The sequence below is a fragment of the Chaetodon auriga genome, chromosome 19 (assembly GCF_051107435.1).
Source record: "Chaetodon auriga isolate fChaAug3 chromosome 19, fChaAug3.hap1, whole genome shotgun sequence".
Classification (NCBI taxonomy): Eukaryota; Metazoa; Chordata; class Actinopteri; order Chaetodontiformes; family Chaetodontidae; genus Chaetodon; species Chaetodon auriga.
The window spans coordinates 7,177,694-7,200,923 of record NC_135092.1 but is presented as its reverse complement, the minus strand read 5'-3'; the positions used below and the strand labels follow the sequence as shown (position 1 = coordinate 7,200,923).

At 42.7% G+C, this 23,230-nt stretch overlaps 2 protein-coding genes across 13 annotated transcripts in view; both read left to right on the top strand.

Annotated features, from left to right (window-relative positions):
- Nucleotides 1-126: 126 nt before the first annotated feature.
- Nucleotides 127-8,197, top strand: LOC143338481 (bromodomain-containing protein 3-like). 4 transcript variants are annotated; one of them, XM_076758913.1, is made up of 11 exons: nucleotides 127-296; nucleotides 1,347-1,674; nucleotides 4,119-4,256; nucleotides 4,348-4,483; nucleotides 5,211-5,323; nucleotides 5,429-5,728; nucleotides 5,822-5,950; nucleotides 6,045-6,227; nucleotides 6,578-6,681; nucleotides 6,772-7,046; nucleotides 7,158-8,197. In XM_076758913.1, exons 2-11 carry the CDS (start codon nucleotides 1,480-1,482, stop codon nucleotides 7,259-7,261), a joined length of 1,677 nt encoding a protein of 558 aa, XP_076615028.1. In that variant the 5' UTR covers nucleotides 127-296; nucleotides 1,347-1,479; the 3' UTR covers nucleotides 7,262-8,197. The 4 variants fall into 4 exon arrangements, with proteins under 4 accessions (XP_076615028.1, XP_076615026.1, XP_076615027.1 ...); XM_076758911.1 differs by having other exon boundaries at nucleotides 6,557-6,681; XM_076758912.1 differs by having other exon boundaries at nucleotides 6,045-6,242.
- A 6,600-nt stretch (nucleotides 8,198-14,797) lies between these two features.
- Nucleotides 14,798-23,230, top strand: part of vav2 (vav 2 guanine nucleotide exchange factor) — a 191,132-nt gene continuing 182,699 nt past the window's right edge. For all 9 annotated transcript variants that reach the window (XM_076758094.1, XM_076758093.1, XM_076758095.1 and 6 more), the window contains exon 1: nucleotides 14,798-16,073. In XM_076758094.1, the coding sequence (XP_076614209.1) occupies nucleotides 15,870-16,073 (204 nt within the window). In that variant the 5' untranslated portion in view covers nucleotides 14,798-15,869. The remainder of the gene's footprint in view (nucleotides 16,074-23,230) is intronic.

Below are 23,230 nucleotides of genomic sequence, written 5' to 3'. Positions count from 1 at the left end.
GATACTAACTACATTGCATGTCGGTAAGACCCTTTACACTCCAACACAGCAGGTGGCGGTGTCCACATGTCCAAAATACAGCCGCTTTACAATTCGCCTATTGAGCAGACGAGGCAGCAGAGCGAATTCTGTGCAGCAGGTTTGCTACACCCAGAAAATTGGTAGTTTCATAGTTGTTCTGAAGGTGCTCCCTGGAGTTGAACAGATTGTGGTTGGGTTTCTGTGCAAGGTGTAATCGCCTCTGAAGCTGAGCAGCTCCTGAAATCTCATCCCAACGTGCCTTCTTAAGAAAACGAGTTAGTAAAAACTTCAGTCGCTCATCCTGTAGCGCTATATATATCTGTATATGTGCTTTTTTCATGTTTAGCCATGAGTTTCCCGTCATCCCCTGCGAAACCAAAATAGTTATGTTGCTGTTTCGTGAAGGTAACGGCTAACGTTAGCTGTCAAGTAGCTTCGCTAAGGCTTTGTGCTGAAACTTCATAACAACAGGAGGACTTTCTGACTTGGCCTTTGAATGCTAAATCCCGAGTAGGTTAGGCAGTATGAAAATTAGTTATACTAACGATTATTCCTTAATTTGTGATGGCGACATAGTTTATCAGTTGAGGGTACCTGTGGGGTAGTCAGCCTTTGCTAGCTAGCTATGTAAAGTCACATTAAAGCTCATAAAACAAAGGAGTTAGTGTGCCACATTATTCTCAATGTGGGTTCAGTCCGTTGGCTTTCTTTGTAACACGTCTAGGGTGTCATTAAATAAAACTTAAAAGCGCATTTTTTTGCTGTCATGCCCAGCGTCTAAAGTTAGCTTTTATGTAACTTCGACGTGTCGTCAGTGAAGCGTTTGAAGCCATAGGTTTACTAATAGCTGTGAACACTGTCTCTGTCCAAATCTTATAAGCCATGTGTTTCCAGTAAAATATGTGTATTGATAGCCTTTGGCTACGTTTCTTTGTTATTTATCTTGTAAAGTGACAACAAAACACCCCAGAATTATTAATATCAACATTATGCTAATGTTAGCCTCACTCTCCATTCTACTATTTTTTTTTTATTCACTGTGTAGTGAATATTTCACTCACCACTGAGACAGACACCCCTTGGCTTTTCCAAAAAGTGAAAGAGAAACACTGTAACTGAAAGTGTAGACAGATTTATTCATGAGCTGTTCATAAACATCTTGTCAATGATGTGTTATGGCACATACCAAAGTATACTCTGACAGCTTATCTTGGTGTAGAGTCTGTTTTGTTTTTGTCTGTTTATTTTGTGCATCTTATATGTCTGGACCATAGTGATCTCTGACCGACCACGCTGTCGTAACTCTGCTGTCTGTTTGTCGACAGATCACATTGTCTGGTATGAAAGCTATGAATGAGGTGGGCTGCTGTTCCCTGAGAGCCTTTGATGAGCGGACACCCGAAAGCTACAGAGTGAACAGAAGATAACAGAAACCAACAGATTATTATCATCATCATCATGTCAGCAGACACAAACCCAGACCCTCCACGGCTTGCAAATCCTCCACCTCCTGAGGTGACCAACCCGAACAAGCCAGGCCGGAGGACCAACCAGCTGCGGTACATGCAGAATGTAGTGATCAAATCCCTGTGGCGACACCAGTTCTCCTGGCCTTTCTATCAGCCGGTTGATGCAGTCTCTCTTGGACTATCAGTGAGTAGTTTGCAAAGGTCAACAATGTCTGAAAACTTGTGAAGATTCTTCCAGTCCAGCATTTATCACAACACATTGCAGCATACAGTGCTTTTTATTTGTTTTGAATTATTAAATGAGTTATTTATGAACTGAAAAACAAGTAAATATATGTATTTTTAATGACAAGTAGGCAGTTTTGCTAACATTAAGTACTGATTAGCAGTTTCTAATGTAGCTAACCACCACACATAAAATGGATAATAAAATAAACACATCCATAGTGGCTTTGGAAAGCTGTAAATATATTATAATGTTGTAGTTTATTAACTTCAGTAGTGATAGACTCCCTGTGAAATGAACTTGTATATTTGCTACCAAATACAAAAGCTATTTATAAGAAAATTAAAGTCATGTATAGGCTTTGAACCCCCAAACCAGGTGAATTTTATTCTCACACCAACCCTCACTGTGTAACTGTCCATGGTCAGTCTGAAATGTCGTATCAGTGTTTGTCTTGCTTTGTGGGTAAATGTCCTCTGTTCTCTTTTCTTTCACTGAAGTAAAACTTCTTCTAAATCCTTAAATTTCCTCTGTTTTTGTTGTTCTTTCGCTGCAGCTGTTGATGTTGGTGTCTATGTTTTGCTCATCACTGTTTTTTGTTTCACGCTTGGTGTTGGTTGCCCCCTGCTTCTCATGCACACCCCTCTGAAACAACACAGCACAGTGCAGAGGCACGCTCGGCTTCACTATCGTCCAATATTTGCATCTTAAACCATACATGAATCAGAACAAATACATCTAGAATTTGCTAAAATAGCCTTGATTCCATATTACTGCAATGTTTTATTATTATCACAGATGTCTCTACATGCCAGCCAGTTCTTAATTAATGACTTAATAATTTAAAGTAGCTTCAAATTAGAAGCTTTAGTTCTGGAATTTAACTAACTGATTGATTTAATAGGGGCTTTTTCTTAAATAGTCCCAGCTGTAGTTCTTAATTAGTCCCCAATTAAAACGGTGGATTATCCAGACTAAGTGACACGGTGTTTTGAAATGAGATGTTGAAGTATAATTTGAAGCTCACCTCTGCTCCCAAACTGTCTGACTAATGAAAGAATAATTGCAGTTTATTACAACTCTGGGTGTTATTTATATCGTTTTAGATATCACTTGTATCAGTTATTATAACGTTGTACTCCCTAAAATAATTGCTGAGATCCGGGAACATGGTGCAACAGGCTAAGACAGTGTGTCCCAACCTTTTTGAGCCACGGCACATATTTTACATTAGAAAAATCACAAGGCACACCACCAAACAAAAATGTCACAAAAAGTATATTTTTTGAAATATAATGAAAATCTAGTCTGAATTTACTTACTCAATGTGAAACCTGGGCCTGTTTAGTTGAACACAAATTCTTGCAGGAATTGAAGAAAGATTTCACCTGATTGGTGCTCTAAGCCTTGGAGCACCAATCAGGTGAAATTGGATAATCTTCCACGGCACACTTATGTGCCGCGGCACAGTGGTTGGGAAATACTGGGCTAAGAAACAAGAGGTCAGATATATGGACAGGTTGTAAACAAGTGTTTTTGCCAAGTTATCTAAAACTTTTTGTATCGTTGTAGAACTGAAATGTTGATAATAAACCCTCAGTTAACAGGAAAATTGTGCACAGACAACTGCAGCACACCAACGGACATTTTAGTCATAATTCAACCGTTTGCCTTTGTATTGCTTTAAGCTCCAAATCTAAGTTTGGCTAAGCGTAGGAGTAGTTTAAAAGCTGTCGGATTGTTTGAGTGCTGGGGTTTCTTGCCCTGTCTGACTTCATTTTGAAGAATGTGGCCATTTCCCCTTATCTAAACACATTAACATGGTAAGTATCATGTTTTTATAATAAGAATTAAGGCCAAAACTATCAAGATCCAAATTGTAATAAACTGGAATGAGAACCCTTTAAACTTTCAGTGTGTTTACCTGAGATCACATCTCATCAGGCTTCAGGTTATGTGCTTATGGCCAAACCACAGTGGTTTGGACCAATCGGCGTCCTGTGAAGAACCACTGGCAGCTACAGGTTTAGGTGTGACAGCAGCAAGAGAAGCGAGTGTTTATTTGGACACAACACTGGCAGCTCTAAAAGAGGTTTGCATGGACGCTGCTTTACCATCAGTTATCTCAGAACTGGAGAGCGTTGCTTCATTGAAAGGCGAACAAAAGAACGTTAGGAGTCTCCCTCTGTTGATATAAAGGGCTCATTCTAAGGTAACAAAAACATTTTCAAGTTATTATACACTATTGAAAACACAATTAGGAAGATTGTATCTAATGTCTGCCATTAGAGCCCCTAAATCCTACACACTGGACGTTTAAGTGTGGAAATGCAGGAATTGCGCAAAACCTTTCCTCATCAGTCAGATCCATTCATCTGACACGCTGACTTTTGTCTTATCAGGATTATCATACCATAATAACATCTCCCATGGACTTGGGAACCATCAAGAAACGACTTGAGAACAACTACTATTGGAGTGCGAGTGAATGCATGCAAGACTTCAACACCATGTTCACCAACTGCTACATATATAACAAGGTGAGGAGCTCCGTGATTGGACGTGCAGCACGCTGGTTCGTCTCACACACACACACACCTGAACCCTCATCGCTGTCCCTCTGTCCTCTAGCCTACGGACGACATCGTGCTGATGGCCCTCGCCTTGGAAAAGATTTTCTTGCAAAAAGTTGCCCAGATGCCACAGAAGGAAGTGGAGGTTTTTCCTCATGCAGCCAAAGGGAAGGGCAAAAAAAGTAGCACTCCAGGTAATGAACTCTGAGCAGATGCTTCAGGCGACTTCACGTGTTCCTCACAGCACGTAATCGTTCGAGATAACGAATGGGAGTGCTGTCAGAGTAATCTGTGTGGTTTTCTGCACACGAGCCCGTGCAGGCTTTTAGAGTGCATGCTGTCTGAGCCTGTATAATGAAAGGTCAAATGGTTAAATCAAGAGCTCCCTTTAAATATATATGTTCTCCCTTAATTTCGCTTTTAGCGTTTACAGGCGGTGAGACATTGTGAATGTCGTTGCAGTCGTTTATTTCAGTGTTATTGTGTGAGTAAAAGGTGCATATTTCACCCTGTATGAACATCAGTGTCACCCTTAAGCCTCAGCCAGCAGCAGTGATTAAGTGCATCAGTAGCTCCCTGCCACTCCTCTTTTTTCTCTCATTTTGAAATGACGGCGCTCAATGCTGCAAGCTAGATACCGTCTCTCCTGTCGGTCCTCTAGTATGGTTTCACTGTGCAGTCACTGAATTTAGGTTTCTTCGTAGGTTTCTTATTGTCATTCCAGCTAAATTCTAATGCATTAGAAATGCATATGGTTGTTTCTCTAATGTTTATGTGCACATGTTGGAGTGGACACTTGCACAGAATCACTCTCACGAAGAAAATCTGCTCATTGTACACAAACAGAAAAGTATGAAGAAAAACTGTATGTTGCTATTCATCTCAAAAAAAATCTATGTATTTTGTGCTTTTCATATACAGGTGGGCAGAATGGAACAGTGGCCACATGTTCTTTTGCTACACCTACATGTCAGCCCAGCCTCAGCCACACACCCTCCAGCTCATCCTCAGTGCCCACACAGTTTTCCCCAAAGGTGATTCACCATTTGTGTCTCTGACCCTCCATCATATCATTTTAAAATCGCAGAGCATGAGGAGATTTTTATCTTGTTGTGGTGTTTTTTTGTGTGCCAATGAAGAAGACAGGGCTGAAGCAGAAGGCCGGCGCCAGTTTGAGCGATTTATCGGAAAGCAAGAGGAGACGTGGAAACTCGGGCCAAGTCATCAGTCCCCCCAGGAAGGAGTTGCTACCACAAGAAAGTGAGCAAGACAGACTGAGCGAACAGCTCAGATACTGCAGTGATATCCTGAAGGAAATGCTGTCTAAGAAACACGCAGCCTACGCCTGGCCCTTCTACAAGCCCGTCGACGCCCAGGCTCTGCAGCTGCACGATTACCATGACATCATCAAGTTCCCCATGGATCTCAGCACTGTCAAAGTATAAACTGCGAATTTACACAAACAAATGCATTTTCTCTGTGGTTGATCATTTTTTGTGCTGATTGTTGTCTTTGATAACTTTCATTTCCAGAAAAAGATGGATGGCAGAGAGTACCTGGATGCACAAGCCTTCGCTGCAGACGTGAGGTTGATTTTTTCCAACTGCTACAAATACAACCCTCCGCATCTTGATGTTGTCGCTCAGGCCAGAAAACTTCAGGTGTGTTTTGAATCATTACACTTAATAAATAAAGAATTTAAAATAGGCCCCAGTTTCTATTTCCTTCCTTCATTACTGCACATCTTTGCTTTAGAGCGTGTTCGAGAAGAGGTTTGCAAAGATGCCCGAAGAGCCAGTGGAGCTGAATTCACCTATGAGTGCCGTGTCTGCTCAGAGTGCAGGTTTCAGTGGGATGAGTGTCAACAGCTCCCCTAACTTGGACAAATCGGACTTCACAGAGGAGCACGCCACCCGACTTGCTGAGTTGCAGGAACAGGTGGGTGCAGAACAGGTGCGTTTCTCCACGGATCTCTTTGTCTGCTACTCCAAACCTGTTTCTTAAACCGCCTTGGCCTTTCCTGATGGATCCAGTGACTACATTTACGTGCATATTCCCATTTTTGCTCTTATTTTTTTTAAAAAAGCAATGTTTCTACTAAGCTCTTTACATAGCTAATGAAAATGAATATTCCTACACTAATATCCCCATTCAAGCGTAGCCATGATACCACCTTCTTGAAAATGTTGGCATTGCAATATTTGTCATGTTTAAAAGTAGGTGTTTGCGGGGCCACATTAGCCCATTTCTGTTGACACTCTATCCAGCTTAACGCTGTTCATGAGCAGCTCACTGCCCTCTCTGAAGTCCCGGCGATTAAACCAATGAAGAAAGAGAAGGACAAGAAAGACGACAGCAGGCCAAACAAAGGCAGCACAAACTCCTGCTCCAGGTAGAATGTTTTCCATCACTGAAGCACTCCTATTTTCAAAGTATTTACCTTCCACAGAGAGGACTTTGACACCTCTGCCTTGAATTTCAGGCACCTGTGGAAGCGAAGCAAAGCCTGGGATTCCGACGATGAGTCTCTTGCGATGACGTACGACGAGAAGCACCAGCTGAGCCTGGACATAAACCGGTTGCCTGGCATGAAGCTGGGCCGCGTGGTGCACATCATTCAAACATTAGAGCCCTCAGTGTGCAACGCCAACCCAGACGAGATCGAGATCGACTTCGAGATCCTGAAGCCGTCCACTCTGCGTGAGCTGGAGCAATACGTGAAGTCCTGTCTGCACAAGAAGTTTAGGAAATTTCAAAGTAAGTATGAAACCTTGCCGCCATTTTGTTTGAACTATTTGATGTGAAATGTCATCAGCATCTGCAGCATTTAATCTCTAACAGTGCTTCTTTGACTTCCCCTCCCTCCAGAGAAAAGCGGTCGAGCTGTGTCTCATCACGCCGGCTGCAGCAGCTCCTCAGATTCTGCCACCAGCAGCTCCAGTGACTCCAGTTCAGAAAACAGCGACTCGTGACAACTGTAACGTTTTTATTTATTTCTTCTTTTGTTTCCCGTTAAATGTTGCTTATTTTTGTATTCGTTGCGTGTTCAGTATCTTGAAAACTAAACCTGCCACACAGCGTCTTTGTATTCACCGTGGCTTTTCTCACTTTGTTTCTTTATTACCGGCAATATCCGTCACTGGCATTTCTTATCAGACGCTATAAATTCACAACATAGCGGGATGTCACGCTGCCGGGGCTCGGCACATTTCATAACATTGGAGTTCCAGCCAATATCCTGTCTGTCATTCATTTTGTCCACACTGTCTAAGTACAGCGCGGGCCTTTTCCAAATACATCACAAAGAAATGCAGTTTTTTTTTAAGTACATTCTTTGTAACACCCATTTGTCGCACCAGACAGCTCTTAATAGCAGCTGTTTAAGTCGTGAGTGGGGCCATTTAGCAATGATTATGTCTATACTTTTAGTATTTTTTATATTATAAAGTAGAGAGACACAAGCTAGAAGATTAACCAGAGACTGTTTCCAGGTAAGCAAAGGTACACAGCTCCACACATCCCTCACATTTCAGTTTTTACCTGTGTCAGAAGGATTTGTCTGCTTAACTTGTGGAAGAAAAAGCATTTCATATTCGTAAATCTTAACCAGAAACAGAGATTAAGAAAATAACCCAAAGAGCCTGCAGATGTGCAGAAACCTGAACGCAGGGGTTTGGAGCAAGTTAATCATTTCAGTGATGTATAATAACGAAATATAGGTATCTAAAAAGCTCTCTCTCACCCACACACAGTGAGCTGCAGCAGAAACTGTCATGGTGATATGGCCAGCCTTCAGTGTGCCTCTGTGTCCAGGCTGTTTTGGTTCCGTTGCCTGAGATACAAGCCATAAAAACATCATCAAAACTTTGGTTATTTTGTTTGGAGTTCTTACAGTGCAGTAAGTTGTGTTTCATGTATACATATTGTATTTAAAAGGTATATAATATATATTAAAATGTATTTTTATATCAGAAAAAAAGTTGTGTTTTTTGTTCCCAATAACTGCTTTCAGGCCTGATCGGATGGAAAACTTTCCACTTAGCACATATAAGAATTAAATAAACATTTAATACATGGTTTCTGTCACACTCTAATGGAATGTAGTTATCATCAGATATTAGCTCTGTAGTTGGCAACAACTTGGACTCCTGCTGTGGTGGGCTGGCAGTGTTTCCTGTTGCGGTGATGTAGCGTCTTAATTGGGTTTTCCCTGTCCATCCAGGCTTCTTAAGCTTGTGGTACAGAAAACAACTTGTACACTTGAAACTTGAATTCAGTAATTAATCAAAGTGAACATCATGTCCGCTGTTATTTATGTCACCCGCAGTTTTGTTTCCAAGCAATGCAGTGCAGACCTTTCAAATGAGTTACCATGCGATATTAATGTGCCTAACGAATTTCCTAACTCACCTTTCAAGACCCTAAAGTTTTTTTTTTTATTCATATGCACATGAAAACAACCCGTCAAAGTTGTGTTCAAATTCTAAAATTCCTTGAAAAAACAGTCCAAACAGCAGGAATGTGATTTCAAGTATAGGAACCGTCTGCTAAACTGGGGTGAGGCCTGTCAGGGGAGGCAAGTGAAAAGTAAAATCACAAATGTGACCTTGTTTTCATTTGGAAAAATACCCTCAATATTGTGCCCTTTAATAAACCGAATGCACGACAGTGAAGGAAAACCCTCTTTCCTGAAACATGTATGTCACTTTCAGCCGGCCTTCCTACTGCTCTGCGCAAACAGGCACACAATCAAAGCTGACCAGTTCAAACTCCACCCGCTTACGCTGCATCACATCTCAGTGCTTAATTTCTTAGTAGTAGTCAGGGATGTTTGTGTAAGAGGACTGAGGTACTGAGGAACAGGATACTATTGGCAGAGAGAGAGAAGTGTGCACGAGCTGCAGCTTCACACTGCTTGCAGTTCAGTAAGTAACCAGCAGATGGCCACCACGCACTATCCTCAGCCTTATTGAGCGTACTTTTCAGGGTTCCGCTGTTGTTAAGAAAATACTGCTGTTGGAATGAGTATAGCCTTTCTCTTTATCATTATTTTGTCCATTTAGTTTGTAACCTCCTAAGATGAATGCAGCTTTAAGTAATTTTCAATAAGAAAAACAACTGAAAACTAATAATACTAATGAAGAAATATGAGATACATTCTCAGTGCATTCTAAAGATCCTTGTTATGGAAAAGTATAAAAGGATACATAAGCTCCAACATCAATGCTGGGAGAAAAGAAAAAAAAAAGGAGGCCCCAGATGCATGGAGTTATTCATCATTTACACTTTTTTTTCCTCCCAGTCCAGCTTGCTGTCTTCGCACTGCGCATGTTGCAGGCAGACGTGCACTTTTTGACCCGCATTCCCATCATGCCATATTGAGCATGCCACTTGGCACCAAGCAGCACCCTTGGGGCATGATTGATCAATGGCAGAACTTCAATGACAGCCAGTCATTTCTGCCACTTCTGGCCATCACTCACAACGCATAAATCCAACGTTAAAAAGGCCACACACGTGCAACTCTCCAGATACGTCACGTAAGACTGTGTTTGCTTTGATTAATGGATCTCTGGTTTTCATTTTCTTTTTTCGCCACCTTGTAGAAGAACACTCGGGAGGGGAAGTAGAGACTCAATGAACGTGGCCTCACAATGTCAATTCGTATCGAGGTGTGCAGAATGAACTGCACATGCATGCACTTCTGTTCAGGAAACGATTTATGCTAATGTGACATATATCTGGAATCTTAATTGCAAATTAGCTAATGCTGTTCTTGATAAAGTGAGAGCCTCTTTTTTAATATACTCAATTTGGAACAAAATGTACAGTGCTTATTAATCTATTGTAAAACCATTACTTATCCAAGGACAAATTGCTGATTATGTTACTTTGCAGTAGTGCACTATTGCATCACTTTCACATATATCCTGACATATTAAAAGAAACCGCATCAGTGCACCTTGGCATTGACTCTACATGTCTCTGTAACTCTACTGGAGGTATGGAGCAACATTCTTCCCAAAGATGTTCCCTCATTTGGTGCCATGATGGTGGTGGTGGAGAGCGCTGGCATCATCACACATCAGGACAAAAACCTTCCACAGGTGTTCAGTTGGGTTGAGATATGGTGAGTGGATCATTTTCATACTCAGCAAACCATTCAGTGACCCGTCGCCTGCTTTGGATGAGTATTGTCATCCTGGAAGAGATCACTCCTATTAGGATAGAAGTGTTTCATCATAGATTGAAGGTGATCACTCTGAACAACTTTGTATAGATTTATAGTGACCCATCAATCTAAGGGGGCAAGTAGACCCAACCCATGCCAGCAAAATGCCCCCCACAGCATAACAGAGCCATGGGGTCCCCTCACTGTAGAGGTCAAGCATTCAGCCCGGTACCCCTCTGTGAGTGTATGCTACACACACACTCACCCACTTGTTGCGAAAATGGCGAAGGGTGATTCATCTGACCAGATCACTTTTTTCCACATGTCTGGAGACCAGTGTCTGTGGTTTTTATGCCACTGAACTCTCAAATGTGCATTCATCTATGTAATAAGGATTTTATGCACTGCAGCCCTACTATAATATCCCTATCTGTGTTATTGTGGACAGACTGCTGTCACTGACTCAGTCTGATCACATCCTGCACTGACATTCTCAGTCACCTGAGGAAGAGCTTCTGTTATTCCTTACATATCACGCTAATGCACGAGCATCACGGTCATCAACCTTCAGGCCGCTGCTGCTTATTATTTTGCCATTTAGCTTACAGGCACCCCCCAGTTCCTTGTGTTCATGCTGTATGCTGAGCGTTTTTCTTTGAATGTTATCTGTTGGTTTTCAGGTTCAAGTGCACAGAGAAATTACTGTTATACTGACATTAAAGAAAAAGCCATAACAGGATGTTCCAGCAGGATCAAGTTAAAATGTGTTGACCTTCGGTTAGCTGTCTTGGCAGGCCTTACAGTGTACACACACTCTTCTTTCAAGAACACAATATTTTTGTATTGTATACAGTGGGTGGTAATCAGTAAAACCACAGTCTGGTAGTTGGCAAAGTTCCTCTGAAACTGTCAAGGGTTAAGGTCCTTTGTCTTCACCTCTGAGGACAGGAACAAGCAACACTCGTAACTCTCAAGCTACCTTTTTGGTTGCATTTTTTCCAACTAGCTCTGGAACCGCTGTGAGCATTACAGTGGCCACCTGAAAAAAAAAGCCCTGCTTAAAGATTTATAGGCCCTATTTTAGGCTGATGGGGCTGTTCAAAAGGTCTTAAAAGGTTAAGTGATCTCATGGCTCCATCAGCCAAACTCCAAGACCATTTGTACATCACAGAGTGCATTGTGCAAACGACATTATCAACAGCCATTCGCCCAGCTCGCCCATTTTTATATGGCCCAGGATTGCAGAGCCCTGTCAGAGTTAGGGATGGTTTTAATGAACCATTAAGAGTCCAGACCTGGTGCAGTCTTCAACAAATTCTGCATTAAAACATAGCTGTCCCTCACAGTGACAGCCAGTGTCATATTTGTCTGCCCTCTACATGCTTCTTGAAAGTATAGGAGCACCACCCAGAACTGGTTTTAAGAAAAAAGGAAACCGTAAGGGCTGAAATCTCCAAACTTCCACAGACTGTATGTGCATGCTCTATAGAAAAGGAATTTTAGCAACATTATGCTCACACCCAACAGCACCCATGGAAACTGATCTTCAGGTGATCCACAATGACTTTTGTTGGTTCGTGATGCGATTTAATCCTGCAGCCAAGTAGCCTGAGGTGAATTGGGGGAATACACAGCCAGCAGTCCTGAAAGACTGATCACATCCACAGTTGCTGTAAATGCTAGCAAAACCGCCTCAGGCTCCCTGGCAGTCCTGTGCACCACAGTAAGTAATGTGTGAAACTGCACAAGATGGGAAGCAGTCTTTACTAAGTCCAAGTCGAAATGCTCAAATCACTGTTCAGCCATCTTGAATGGTTCTAAAGGAGACCTTCAAGTCCAACTGGAATTCTGCTTGCAGTCTTTCCATATCCCTGCAAACTCTTCAACCAATGGCTGGGTGTGAAAGACCCTGGATTGTTGAAACATGAATGAAACACTGTCCGTGTCAGACAGGACATCAGTTGTAAGCTTGTGATTGTTGAACTGCATGCTTGGACTCTGAGTCAGAAATGGTCACCAGCAGCCGTCCTGGAAAAAGTTGATGCCTAAGTGAAGATATATACAGTAAATGAAGCCCCTGCTCTGCAGTGAGACATGTCTTAAAGGCAGCAAGTGCATCAGAGAGTGGGTGAGCCTAAGAAGCTGAGTTTATCTGCTTAATGCCAGCGAAAACCTAGGCGATGTCAGCTCAGCAATTTATCGACAGCCTGGGGGGCCTACTCTTGAGGGGCTCGTGCTTTGGATGGATGCAGTAGGAGGAAGCTCTGATTAAAATTCACCACTTCCAAAAGCTCATGGAGGGCTCTATTAGTGTGGGGTCACGGGCAGTACAAAACAGCAGCTAGTGCTGGCAGCTGGACCTTTGGCTGCACTGCTGCAGTTCTGTCACATCATTCTTAAATGATCTCGTGTGTTGTATCTATATGTCTTCTTGATGCCTTTTTTACTTGCCAGTCCCAAACAAAGCAGCAAAGACAGCTGAAGAAAACTCCCTCTTTCAGATACAAAGGAAGCACAGAACACCAGACTTTACTGTGCAGTTGTATTTTATGTCTGGAGATAAATTAGCCAAATGTATTACATCCCTGTGGAAATCTGAAGGTGGAAAGGGACGATGATGACTGAGCTGAGAAAGTAATGAGACATGACAAGGAGGGTTTAACAAGAAACAGGTGGCATATTGATGTTAATGACAATTAAGTGATTACTTGACCAAGTGTGATTATTTTATTAACAAGGACTGACATTGGGAAATCTCAGGAGGAGGAGAGAGATTGGGAAAGGAACAAGAGAGGTGCCCGATTAAAGAGGTGAACAATTGGCGAATTAGACAATTGGAAAAAAAAAAAAAAAGAGTGGCAAAAAGCTGGTATGTGTGATGGTGGCAAAAGATTCATGTATTCATGGATATCATGGATGTCATAGAGGGCATGTGGGATCAAGGTGTGTAGATGATTACATCCAGAGTGAACAAAGAGGGGAAAAACAGATTTTTTTCCATTAAAGTGAAGCCTTGACCTGTTAGCTTCAAGCTGAAATGTTTAACTACATTTTCTGATACTTGGGAGCGGTGGAAACTGTAAACACAACACACTGATTTAACCTTTTGCAAACTTGTTCAAAAAGTTGCTTATTTACAAATCTCATATTGATATATCAGCATTCTAACACGTGACCTCACTCTACCGAGATGTTAAGGTGGTTGAAGGTTGTGTGGTGTTTTTATGATACTCCGCCACACAGATTAATATTCTTATCACAGTTTAACTGAACCTGAATCTTAGCACGACCCCCCCCCCAACAAACTGAACCAAATCTATTGACTGCTCAAGCCTGTTCTATCGTTGTCCTCCACCTGCCTGTGACTGCTTTCGCTGTGCCTACACTCTTTTCATGAATCTATCTGGCACTGTTTTATTCCTGTTATATTGTAACTGCCAACATGATGTTGCTGTAAAAGCCCCTAGAAGTAAAAGTTGAATACATAATGCATAAACTAATTTCGTAAACAGTTTAGCTCATCTCTCGCAGGGCTAACCATAAACATGGCAGTTGTCCTATTGAAAGACATCGGCTCTAAATAGCAGAAAATCTTTGTTTTATGTTACTCACTCAGGCACGGCCCGTCAATAACTGCATTGTGAGTGGTTTGTACACCTGAGACTCTGTGTGTGTGTGTGTGTGTGTGTGTGTGTGTGTGTGGTAGTAGTTATGGGGTTCACAATGACATTAAAGGGGCACTCCAGCAATTTCACATTGCCCATAATGTTGACACTATCAAGACACTTGTAAAGTAAAATGTAAACACTGAAGCAGCAGAGGCTGACAAACTGTTTAATATGGGTCAAGCGCCATAACCAGTGAATCCTACATTTCCCATAAGGCAACTTGACAGTGTCTTTTATTTACACATTCTTTTCCCCTGTCCACACTCAGAGCTTTTAATGCAGCCTTTCCACTAAAAAAGTGACAGTATTTGAATGAATTGATTTAAATGAAATGAAATTGTGGACTGCACGTTTAATAAAAATCCAAAATCACTGTTTAAATAAAGAAACATGTGACCACTCATAATAATCCACTTCACTGTAAGCAGATTCGCTGAAAACTAGTAACTACTTTGACTAGCTGATGGACAGAAATTTGGGGATTAATCACACAAAAACTGCCATTTTTTTTAAACGTCCCTTTAATCCCCGTGTTTCAGTTGTCGCTGCAGTGCGCGCTTCACCCGTCGGAGGGCGCATCTACAACTCCCAGTTGAAAAAAAAAAAAATATTCCCTGAAACTCACATTCTTGGAGTATGGAGCCACTTTGACAAAGTGTGAACGCGCTCCCCAACTCTTACCTTTGCGCGAGATAATCGGCACGTGAGACCTGCCACCTGGCTCGAACAGCGAGCAAGAAGCAAGCGCGCGTTCTGCTCGGGATTTGTGCCGCTCGTGTCGGGAGTTGGGACCGCTAAACATCTTCGTCCGAAAGGGAAACGAGGAGAGGGAGAGCGAGAGAGAGGGGACATGAGCGGAAGGGAGGCAGAAATCACTGAAAAGCAAAGCTGCACACACGCGTAACGCTAATTCGGCCGTGCGTAAAGGCACCAAACAAAGTAACGTTAGCCGGATTAATGTAAACACTGATAGATGTTTTTTGGACATGTTTCCGCAGCCGTTGTTTAGACTGTGTTGAGGAAAGAGGGAGATTCTGGCGCTGTGGAGAGACTTCTCTGTGTGTGTTATCTCCTTTTCTGTATTGTTCGCTCTGGAAATTACGGGAAGTTGTTTTTGACTCCTGAGGAAACGTCAAATGCAAATGCGGCGAGTGACTCCGGGCATTGGGCTCATCACCTAAACAGACTTGAAAGGCTGTTTTTTTTTTGTCCACATTGTGTACCAGACTGTGCTGTTTGGTTCACTGAAATGTGAGACACTGGCGAAGTCGACACATGACAAACCGCTGCATCCAGCTGTTTTATTAGCCACTACTGGAAGCGTCCATTCACGCCTTTTGGATTGGATATGCTGAGAAAAGTTTTTAAGAATGAAGAGGAGAAAATTCCCATAGCACGCCCCTGTTTTCTGCTCACATCGCTGCCGTCTACTGAAGTGGATCTGTTGAAACGGTTTTGTTGTTTTAGTCTTTTTCAAGCCTTCATCATCATTTCCATGTTGTGGCCACAGCACAGCTGACATGCGTCTAGGATGGGGATATAGTGCGGTGACCTACTGCGATTAACACACAGTTGCGAAATTGCCTGATTATCGAGCTGATAGTGAAAGAGCAAGACATCCGGGCGCAGGTAGGGGACCGACCGTAGCGCCTGCTTGTGCGCGGTGAACCGCCTCTTTCAGCCCGACGCGAACCAGTTGCAGGACTCGGTTACTTTGTGAGGAGAGTCCCCGGAGCCGATATGGAGGAGTGGAGACAGTGCGGGCGTTGGTTGATAGACTGCAAGGTCTTGCCCCCGAACCACCGGGTCGTGTGGCCCTCTGCGGCCGTCTTCGACTTGGCACAGGCCCTGCGAGACGGGGTGCTCCTGTGCCAGATGTTGCACAACCTCTCGCCGGGATCAGTGGACCTGAAGGAGATCAATTTCAGACCCCAGATGTCACAGGTGAGTCGTGTAAAGTTCTAACCTGCAGATGATGGGTTGAGTTACACCCCCAGGCTCTGTCTTGTCAGTGTGCACACACTCTCTCTGTATATATGCATTGCTCTGCTTCTCTTTCACATGTTGGGGATTGCCAAGGCAGAATCATCAGACATCTTCCATGCATTGCCTTGTTTTGGAAGGCTGGATGACATTTTACAACATCTCATTCCTGAATTTTCGCACTTGGTCCACAGATTTGAACCAGAAACCTTCCTGTCAGAACAAGCCCAAATCTTGGCCCCAGCCCAGTATCACTATCAGCATATCTGTGATAATACAGCAGTTTAACAGATGTTCGCGGAGCACAGTGCAGTAGGTGCTTCAAAGCATGCAGGGTCCATTCAGGTTTGCACAGGTGCAGGAAGGAGGTGCCACCCCCTCACATAAGTGGTAGTTGCCTACTGCCAGACCTCAAGTTGAGCATGTGTTTAGAACTGTGCTTTGCTGGCTTGTTGTTTCACTTTCTACAAACAAGCTGAATACTGTTGAACGTCTCCCATCTCTGTCCCCCCGCACATTTTGCAGTGCAACCACTGAAAGATTGCTCATTGTCAGGTTTTATGCAAGTCAGTGTCATGAATTGGTTTCTACACTGACAGCTGCAACATCTTCCTTTGCTTTAGATTACAGGCTGTTAATTGAGTGTTATCCTGTCAGTCTAGCTCTGACCTGAGGGACCAAAGATACAGTAATAATCTGCTGAGAGAGAGAAAGCATTTACAGGTCCCAGGTTAATTGACTTGAAACAGTTTTTCTTTTGTTGACCTTTTTGGAGGAGAATGCGGGTGTGGCAGTTCAACTGGACAAAGAAAAATCCTTGGAAGTTGTCCTGTTTGTCAGAAAGATAAGCTGTCATATCGCCAAAGAGTCGGCGAGAACAGACAAACTGAACTTTACTGCAAGTATTTTTGCAGAGGAACTCCTAGAGGAATAACCATCTTGGCATGCTGTTGAACTTGAATGAAACATCAGTCTACACGGTGGCACGATTAGAGGTTTGGATCAGTTTATGTAAAGTTCACTCACCACCTCAGCTCATTCATGTTTCCAAAGCCAATGTGAGGAAGTGTCGGTGCCACAGGAAGTTTATGCGACCACAGCGGAGCACAAGTGGAGAAAAAGTGTGCTGCGGCAAACATTCCTATTGACTTTTACTCCCCCTGAAGTCTGGTCTTAAGTACCAGTGAGCCTCCATTACTGTATGGTGAGAAGTCTGGGGATTGGCTCAGTGAATAGATCCCAGTTGCCCTCGTCTGGGATGTAGTGGGTTATCCTCATTGTCATGCCCATGTTGGCCGAAACAGCTATCATAGCAGAGCGATTGCCCTCTGACAGCACATTTGTCTGATATTCTTGGCACACCTTCCGTGACCTGTTTCTGTCATAATAATGTGTGTTTTGCGTCTGTCTGTCTGGCTCGCTCTCAGTCTGTGTTGTTGGTTGCCTCTCTCTGGTAATATTCCTCGCCTTTCCCTTCATGTTTCAAGTTGCGCTAAATCCAGCAGTCGATGAACAGAAAGTGAATCAGCAGCAGTTTTGATAATAGATTAACCCCGAACAAGCAGCAGAATACAGATTGAAAGCAGCAGGTTGTTAGATTGTTTGAAATGGCATTCAGTTGAATACTCACACAGCCCTGACAAATCATGGATCATTTGAACGCTCAAAGCCTTGCAGTTGTGTCTCCACAAAGCACAACAGTAAGACAAAAAGCAGCTTACTATAGGCTACAAATAATAAGTCATTTTTACCATGCTTGTGTTCTCCAAATGTGGTTCTGTATCATTTGAAATAGTTGTGACTTTTTGATATTAACCATCCCAAAGAGATCCAGATTATAATTAAAAGGGACCAAGAATAGTAGCCATTCATCTCTGGCTGTGAGCAGAAGAAATGGGGTTGCTTCTTGAAGAGTTAATCGTAGAATTTGCCACGCAAAATGCTTCTCAAGTGTGAGGATTTGCTGCTTTTTTCTGTTTTTACATAGCTGTAAACTGAACGTCTTTAGACAGTTTGTCGGACAAATCACTGGAGTTAAGATTGGGCTCTGGGAACACACGATGGGCATTTTGTTTTCTATTTTCACAGATTTAATCTTGAAAAACTGAGACGAATCCGTGAAAATAAATGTAAGTTGCCCCTCCAGCCTTCAGTCTTTCTCTCTCTTTGCCCAGTAACCGCCAGTAGGCCCGACTTATCAGCTCCAGAAGCTACTGACTTCCATGATTACAAGGCGAGAGAGAGGTCTGGATGGCATGCTTTGATCCGCCCACTAATCCCATGCTCTCAGTCCCACTGTGTGAAGCTGCAGTGAGGGTGGAAGGGGTGTCCTCAGTGACAAATTGGGTTAAACAAAATCCTGGCAGCAGAACAGTAGTATGTGATTTATGATAAGGAAAAGGTCAGAGCGTGTGTGCTTTAACACTCAGGACACGACGAGTCAGTGGCTGAGCCGAACCAAGAGGAGGAGAAGCCGAGTGATTATTTGCTCAGCACTAAAATTTCTCTTCACCCCAAATGTCTCCACTTACACTGAGATTAATAGTTTGCCAAACTGAGCTTTGTTTCTGAATATGACTCGCGGTTAAGCAGTCATAGGATCCTCGAACATGTTTGACAGAGGTGGTTGGTGTTCACAGAGGTGATAATGCAGTGTGACTTGCATCAGAGCGGAAAGAGTAACATTCAGTGAAAAGGGATGTGCTTCTCGTTATCTGTTGACCCACTTATTCTATTCAGTGTGCTGCTGCTAACAGGTTGTAATCACAATAATACTCTAAACTTTGGCATTGATCCCAGTTGGGGCTCCAGTGCATTATCATTGTGTTTTAGTGCATTCTGCAGAGTTCATAGGGAAGTCATCGTAGCAACGGCGTACTGTATTGTTCCTGTAAGGCGTTTTTGTGTCCATAAAATGGCATCTCTGATTGTTTTGCCAAATGATCAGTGCACCCAGCAGCCATAACTTTTTCTGTGATGAATTTGAGAGTGGATGCTTTGGTCCTAATTTTGAGACGGTCAAGGGTTTGTTTGATTTGTCATACCTGCACCTGGTCTGCTTAGCGAGGTCCTGGGTTCAAACCCAACCATGCCAAAGGGGGACTTCCTGTGTTTTGAGTTTTGCGTGTACTCCATATGTCTGCACGGGTTGTAGTGCTAATCAAATTACTGGATTAGTCAAACAGCAGAAAATTAACAGACATTTAAGTCATCGATCAAGCAAAAATGTCAGGCATCTGCTGATTCCTGCTCCTAAAATGTGAGCTGGTTTTCTCTGATATTGTTGTACATTGAATGTGTTTTTTTCTGATAATGGGACGAAACAAGCAATGTGAAGGCGTACAGGCCAAATTTCCACTGTAATGAAGGAATGTATGATAATGGATGATAACTTTTCATAGTTGTCTGACATTTAATAGAAAAAGCAATTGAAAGCAATCATTCACGCTCGTGGCTTTGCTCCAGTTGCTCAAATGTCCTCCTACAGGCAAACGAAATGTAGGTGAGGTGTACTGGCCCGTGAACTGCCCACAGGTTTGAAAGTGAGTGCTGTTGTCTTGCTATATGAATCACCCCTGTAACAGCCAGGTGACCTGTCACCAGGTGTATGCTGGGATGGATCCAGCCCCCTGTGAGTGCAAGGGTGGACATACCTGCAACTGCGAATACGCCACAGGCTCAGAATTAGTAATGCAACCAAATTCACAAACACTCAACATTTGCTCTTAGCAAGTAACTGAAACTCCTGGAATGCCTGCGAAAAAATCACAGCATGGCTGTTGGTAGAAACAAACATGATTAACACCTACTTAACCAAAGCTGAAAGGTGACTTACTGAAGTCTCTGCTTGACTCACAGGTGCAAATGTGTCTAATGGCATAAAAATGAGGAAGGGCAGTGCAAAAGCAGCACTCAGCAGAGTGTGACTGACTAAATAACAGTGAAGATATGCATTCGAGTGGCTGAAAAGGGAACTGTCCATTCATGCATTGTTCTAGGTCACAGTGAGGAAGTCACACTGTGTATTGTGATATTCATGAAGTAGATTCTAAAGCACTGAACTGTATGTACATAGGAAGCACTAAACCAAACATGCCTGACGTCTGAACTAGCTCTCGGGCTGTGTGTTACAAGCAAATAGTAACAATAAAAATTTGAAAATGCTTGATGGGAAACAGAGCTTTTCACAAGGGATGACATAAGAGACACGGGCAGGTACGCCATGTTAAGAGGGTAGGCTGATCAGGAGATATAGGTGTTGTCATTGACTTGTAACATAATTGTGTTGTTGGTTTTTTTGTGTTTCAGTGTGGACAGTGAATGTTTTTAAGGTTGTGCTGTGTAAACTGGGAGTTCAGACTTATCGGCCTTACTCCGGGCAAGAGAGAAGGTGAAGCACCTCTTGTAAAGAAGCTGTCAAGATGACCTTCATTTCAGTGGTCAAATAAATCCCTGATTGTATTTTTAAAAGACAGCAAGGCTTTCCTCTCTACCTCAAGGTCTTAAATGGATGCTTAATGAGCAGCGGTGTTTGGAGATGCTCCGGAGCTCAAAGTGTACATACCAAGAATCCAGCGCCTCAGGCTGCGTCTGAAAGACAAGACCGAGCTGTGCTCTGTGAAGCCTTTTGTGTGTTCTGCACTGTTTTTGTTTTTTTTTTTTTTTTTCCCTGTTAGTGAGGTAGTTGTGAATGCCTGTGGGATGACTCAGGCGGATATGTATGTGTGTGCTGCAGCGCTTTTGTTTCTTTGTCTATGTGAGTGCGTGCACTTGCTTGTGAGTGTGTGTGAGAGATGTTACAGTACCTGTGTTCACGCTGAATCTGTTGGCTGAGCCCAGAGCTCTCCTGGAGTTTCTCAGTGCTCCACAGGGCTCCAGATCTCACACAGAGCCTGCCGCTTCCACTCACAGTAATTGAGGTTCTTCCTCTTTGTCCGGCTCCCACCAGAAATATTGGCTGCTGCTGGCAAGTAACAGGAGCTGATTGAAATATAGTTGGGTTTTTTTTTTTGTTGTTTATTTCTTAAATTCTGCTATTTCTGAGCTGTGGCTATATGTAGACCTGCAAGCTCTGTCGCCTTTCATCAAAATTCTCCTGTCTGAATGAATAATATGGCACCCTCATGATTCGTGTGTGTGTGTGTTGGGGGGGCTCAGCATACATAATAAACTTCATTGTCTTGCCTATTTCATCACCATTTTCATCTGGAGTTTGCAGGCGTGTATGTATACATGGATAGTCATGAAAATGCTGTTTGTGTCAAATGAGGTTCCATCCGTTCGCAACTCATCAAAATTTGCAACAAAAGAGAAATGATGCATTGCTTTGGTGTTGCAATTGTTGTCTCCTTTTAGCTCTGGTTTGGTCTCCACCACCTTTTGACAAAACAAATATCTGGCTGTTTAGCTGGCTAACCTTTCCTGTATGCTGCTTGATGCTCAGCAGATAGACCACAATGGGGTTAACACAGATCCTTTGCAGAAAACCAGTGCCTGCTTCTGCTTGAAACTGGGTTACTGCACCAGTTTGTCTTCCCGGTTTTAGTCTAACCTGCAGTTAGTCACCACCTCCCCGGATCCCAAGCAATGGCCAGCAACGGTAGAGTATTTATGTGTTCCATAAAATTTGGTAGTTGCAAATTTTACCTGTTCTAATATACACCCTGGTGGATTTTTTAATTATACTGATTTTTCCTGGAGGATTTGTTGTTTATTGTAAGATCAGAGAGTGTATGATAAATGCTCACCCTCCTACTATTCTGAAATCTCTGTTAGTGATCAGTGTGGGGTGGGGGTAGAGACTACTGTAAACAACCACCCACCCATGTCTCCCTCAGGGGTAATTTAATCTCAGCATTTGGTCTACTGTTGACCCTGTGACCCTGGCACCCACCGGATGCAGGTAATACTGCTAATGGAGCTCGTTAGGGACCCGTCCTGGGTTGCACAGCTGGGACGATGCCACTGGAAGCTAATGGGATTGACAAGGAGGGAATAGGCCCCGGTCAGGGTTTTGTCTGAGCTAATCCCACTCCTAAGGTCATGAAAGTCATTTTAACTGTAACCTCTGATATTTGCGTGGCTGGTTTGTTGACATTTCCAAAACTGGTCTATAAACAATGTGTCATTTCTTGAGGGAATGGAAGTAGCTTTTGTCTCAGCCAGTCAGTGCCACTGGCAAGCAATGTGTCTTTCACAGTGACTTATGGCAGTTGGCTGCAAGTCATAGTACTAATAGTACTTTCATTCGGTCTGTCTAATCCATGGATCTAACTTTGAACATGATTCCTGCTCAGTATGATGTAGGTTTAACTTACCAAACTCCTTTAGAAGAGAGGATTAAGGTAAATGTTAAAATGACTCTGTATCTTCTGTGCTTACTGTAGTTTGTCTTTGCAGTCAGTTTAATCTCCATATATGTGGTTTAGACAATACAGCTAAATTGGAAGGCCTTGTTTTTCTAGTGATGTTACCCTATCTGTAGATGACTAATGAACCTAATGAGAAAACTGGTACTACAACCAATAGGAATAAGATTTGAAATATGAATAGTATTCCTTTAATCCCAGGGGATATATCAGAGATATATCAGAGGACATTACAGCGCATTGATCTCTGCTATGGGCATCGTACCTCTTTTCACATTGAGGTAAGATTGCATAGAGCAGTATTCCCAGAGCTGCTAAGAATCCAGTGTCCTGTTCAAGGTCACTTCAAAAGGACAGATGCCTTCCAGCCGGAAGGAGCTTGAACTTTGTCAAGTGGAAGGACAGTCTTGGTATACTGGCCTGAAAATAAACATTCCCTAGAAACAAAAGTGAGATAGGGTGAAAAATTAACAGTGAAGGTATAGATTTCCCTCACATGTACCTGAATGGAAATAATGGGAATAACAATTAAAATTGTGGAAAGACATTGTTACTAATGAATGCACAAGGTTGTAGTTCTCAGATTCATTATTTTCAACCAGATGGTGAATCAGAAAACATAAGATGTAAATCCTAGGAGTACTGTACTTGAGTTGGCTCTGTTATTTGTGTGTCAATTTTGGTATAAAACGGTAATGTTGTAATATAAATCACTAACAGATTTCCAAACAAGGCTTGCGGTGGTTTCCC

Bases quoted from the DNA above. Each gene is read 5' to 3' on its own strand.
- LOC143338481 (XM_076758910.1), top strand. From the start codon at position 1,480: ATGTCAGCAGACACAAACCCAGACCCTCCACGGCTTGCAAATCCTCCA. The intron at 4,484-5,210 runs GTAATGAACTCT...TTTCATATACAG, and splicing joins CAAAAAAAGTAGCACTCCAG to GTGGGCAGAATGGAACAGTG. The intron at 6,243-6,556 runs GTGCGTTTCTCC...CACTCTATCCAG, and splicing joins AACAGGTGGGTGCAGAACAG to CTTAACGCTGTTCATGAGCA.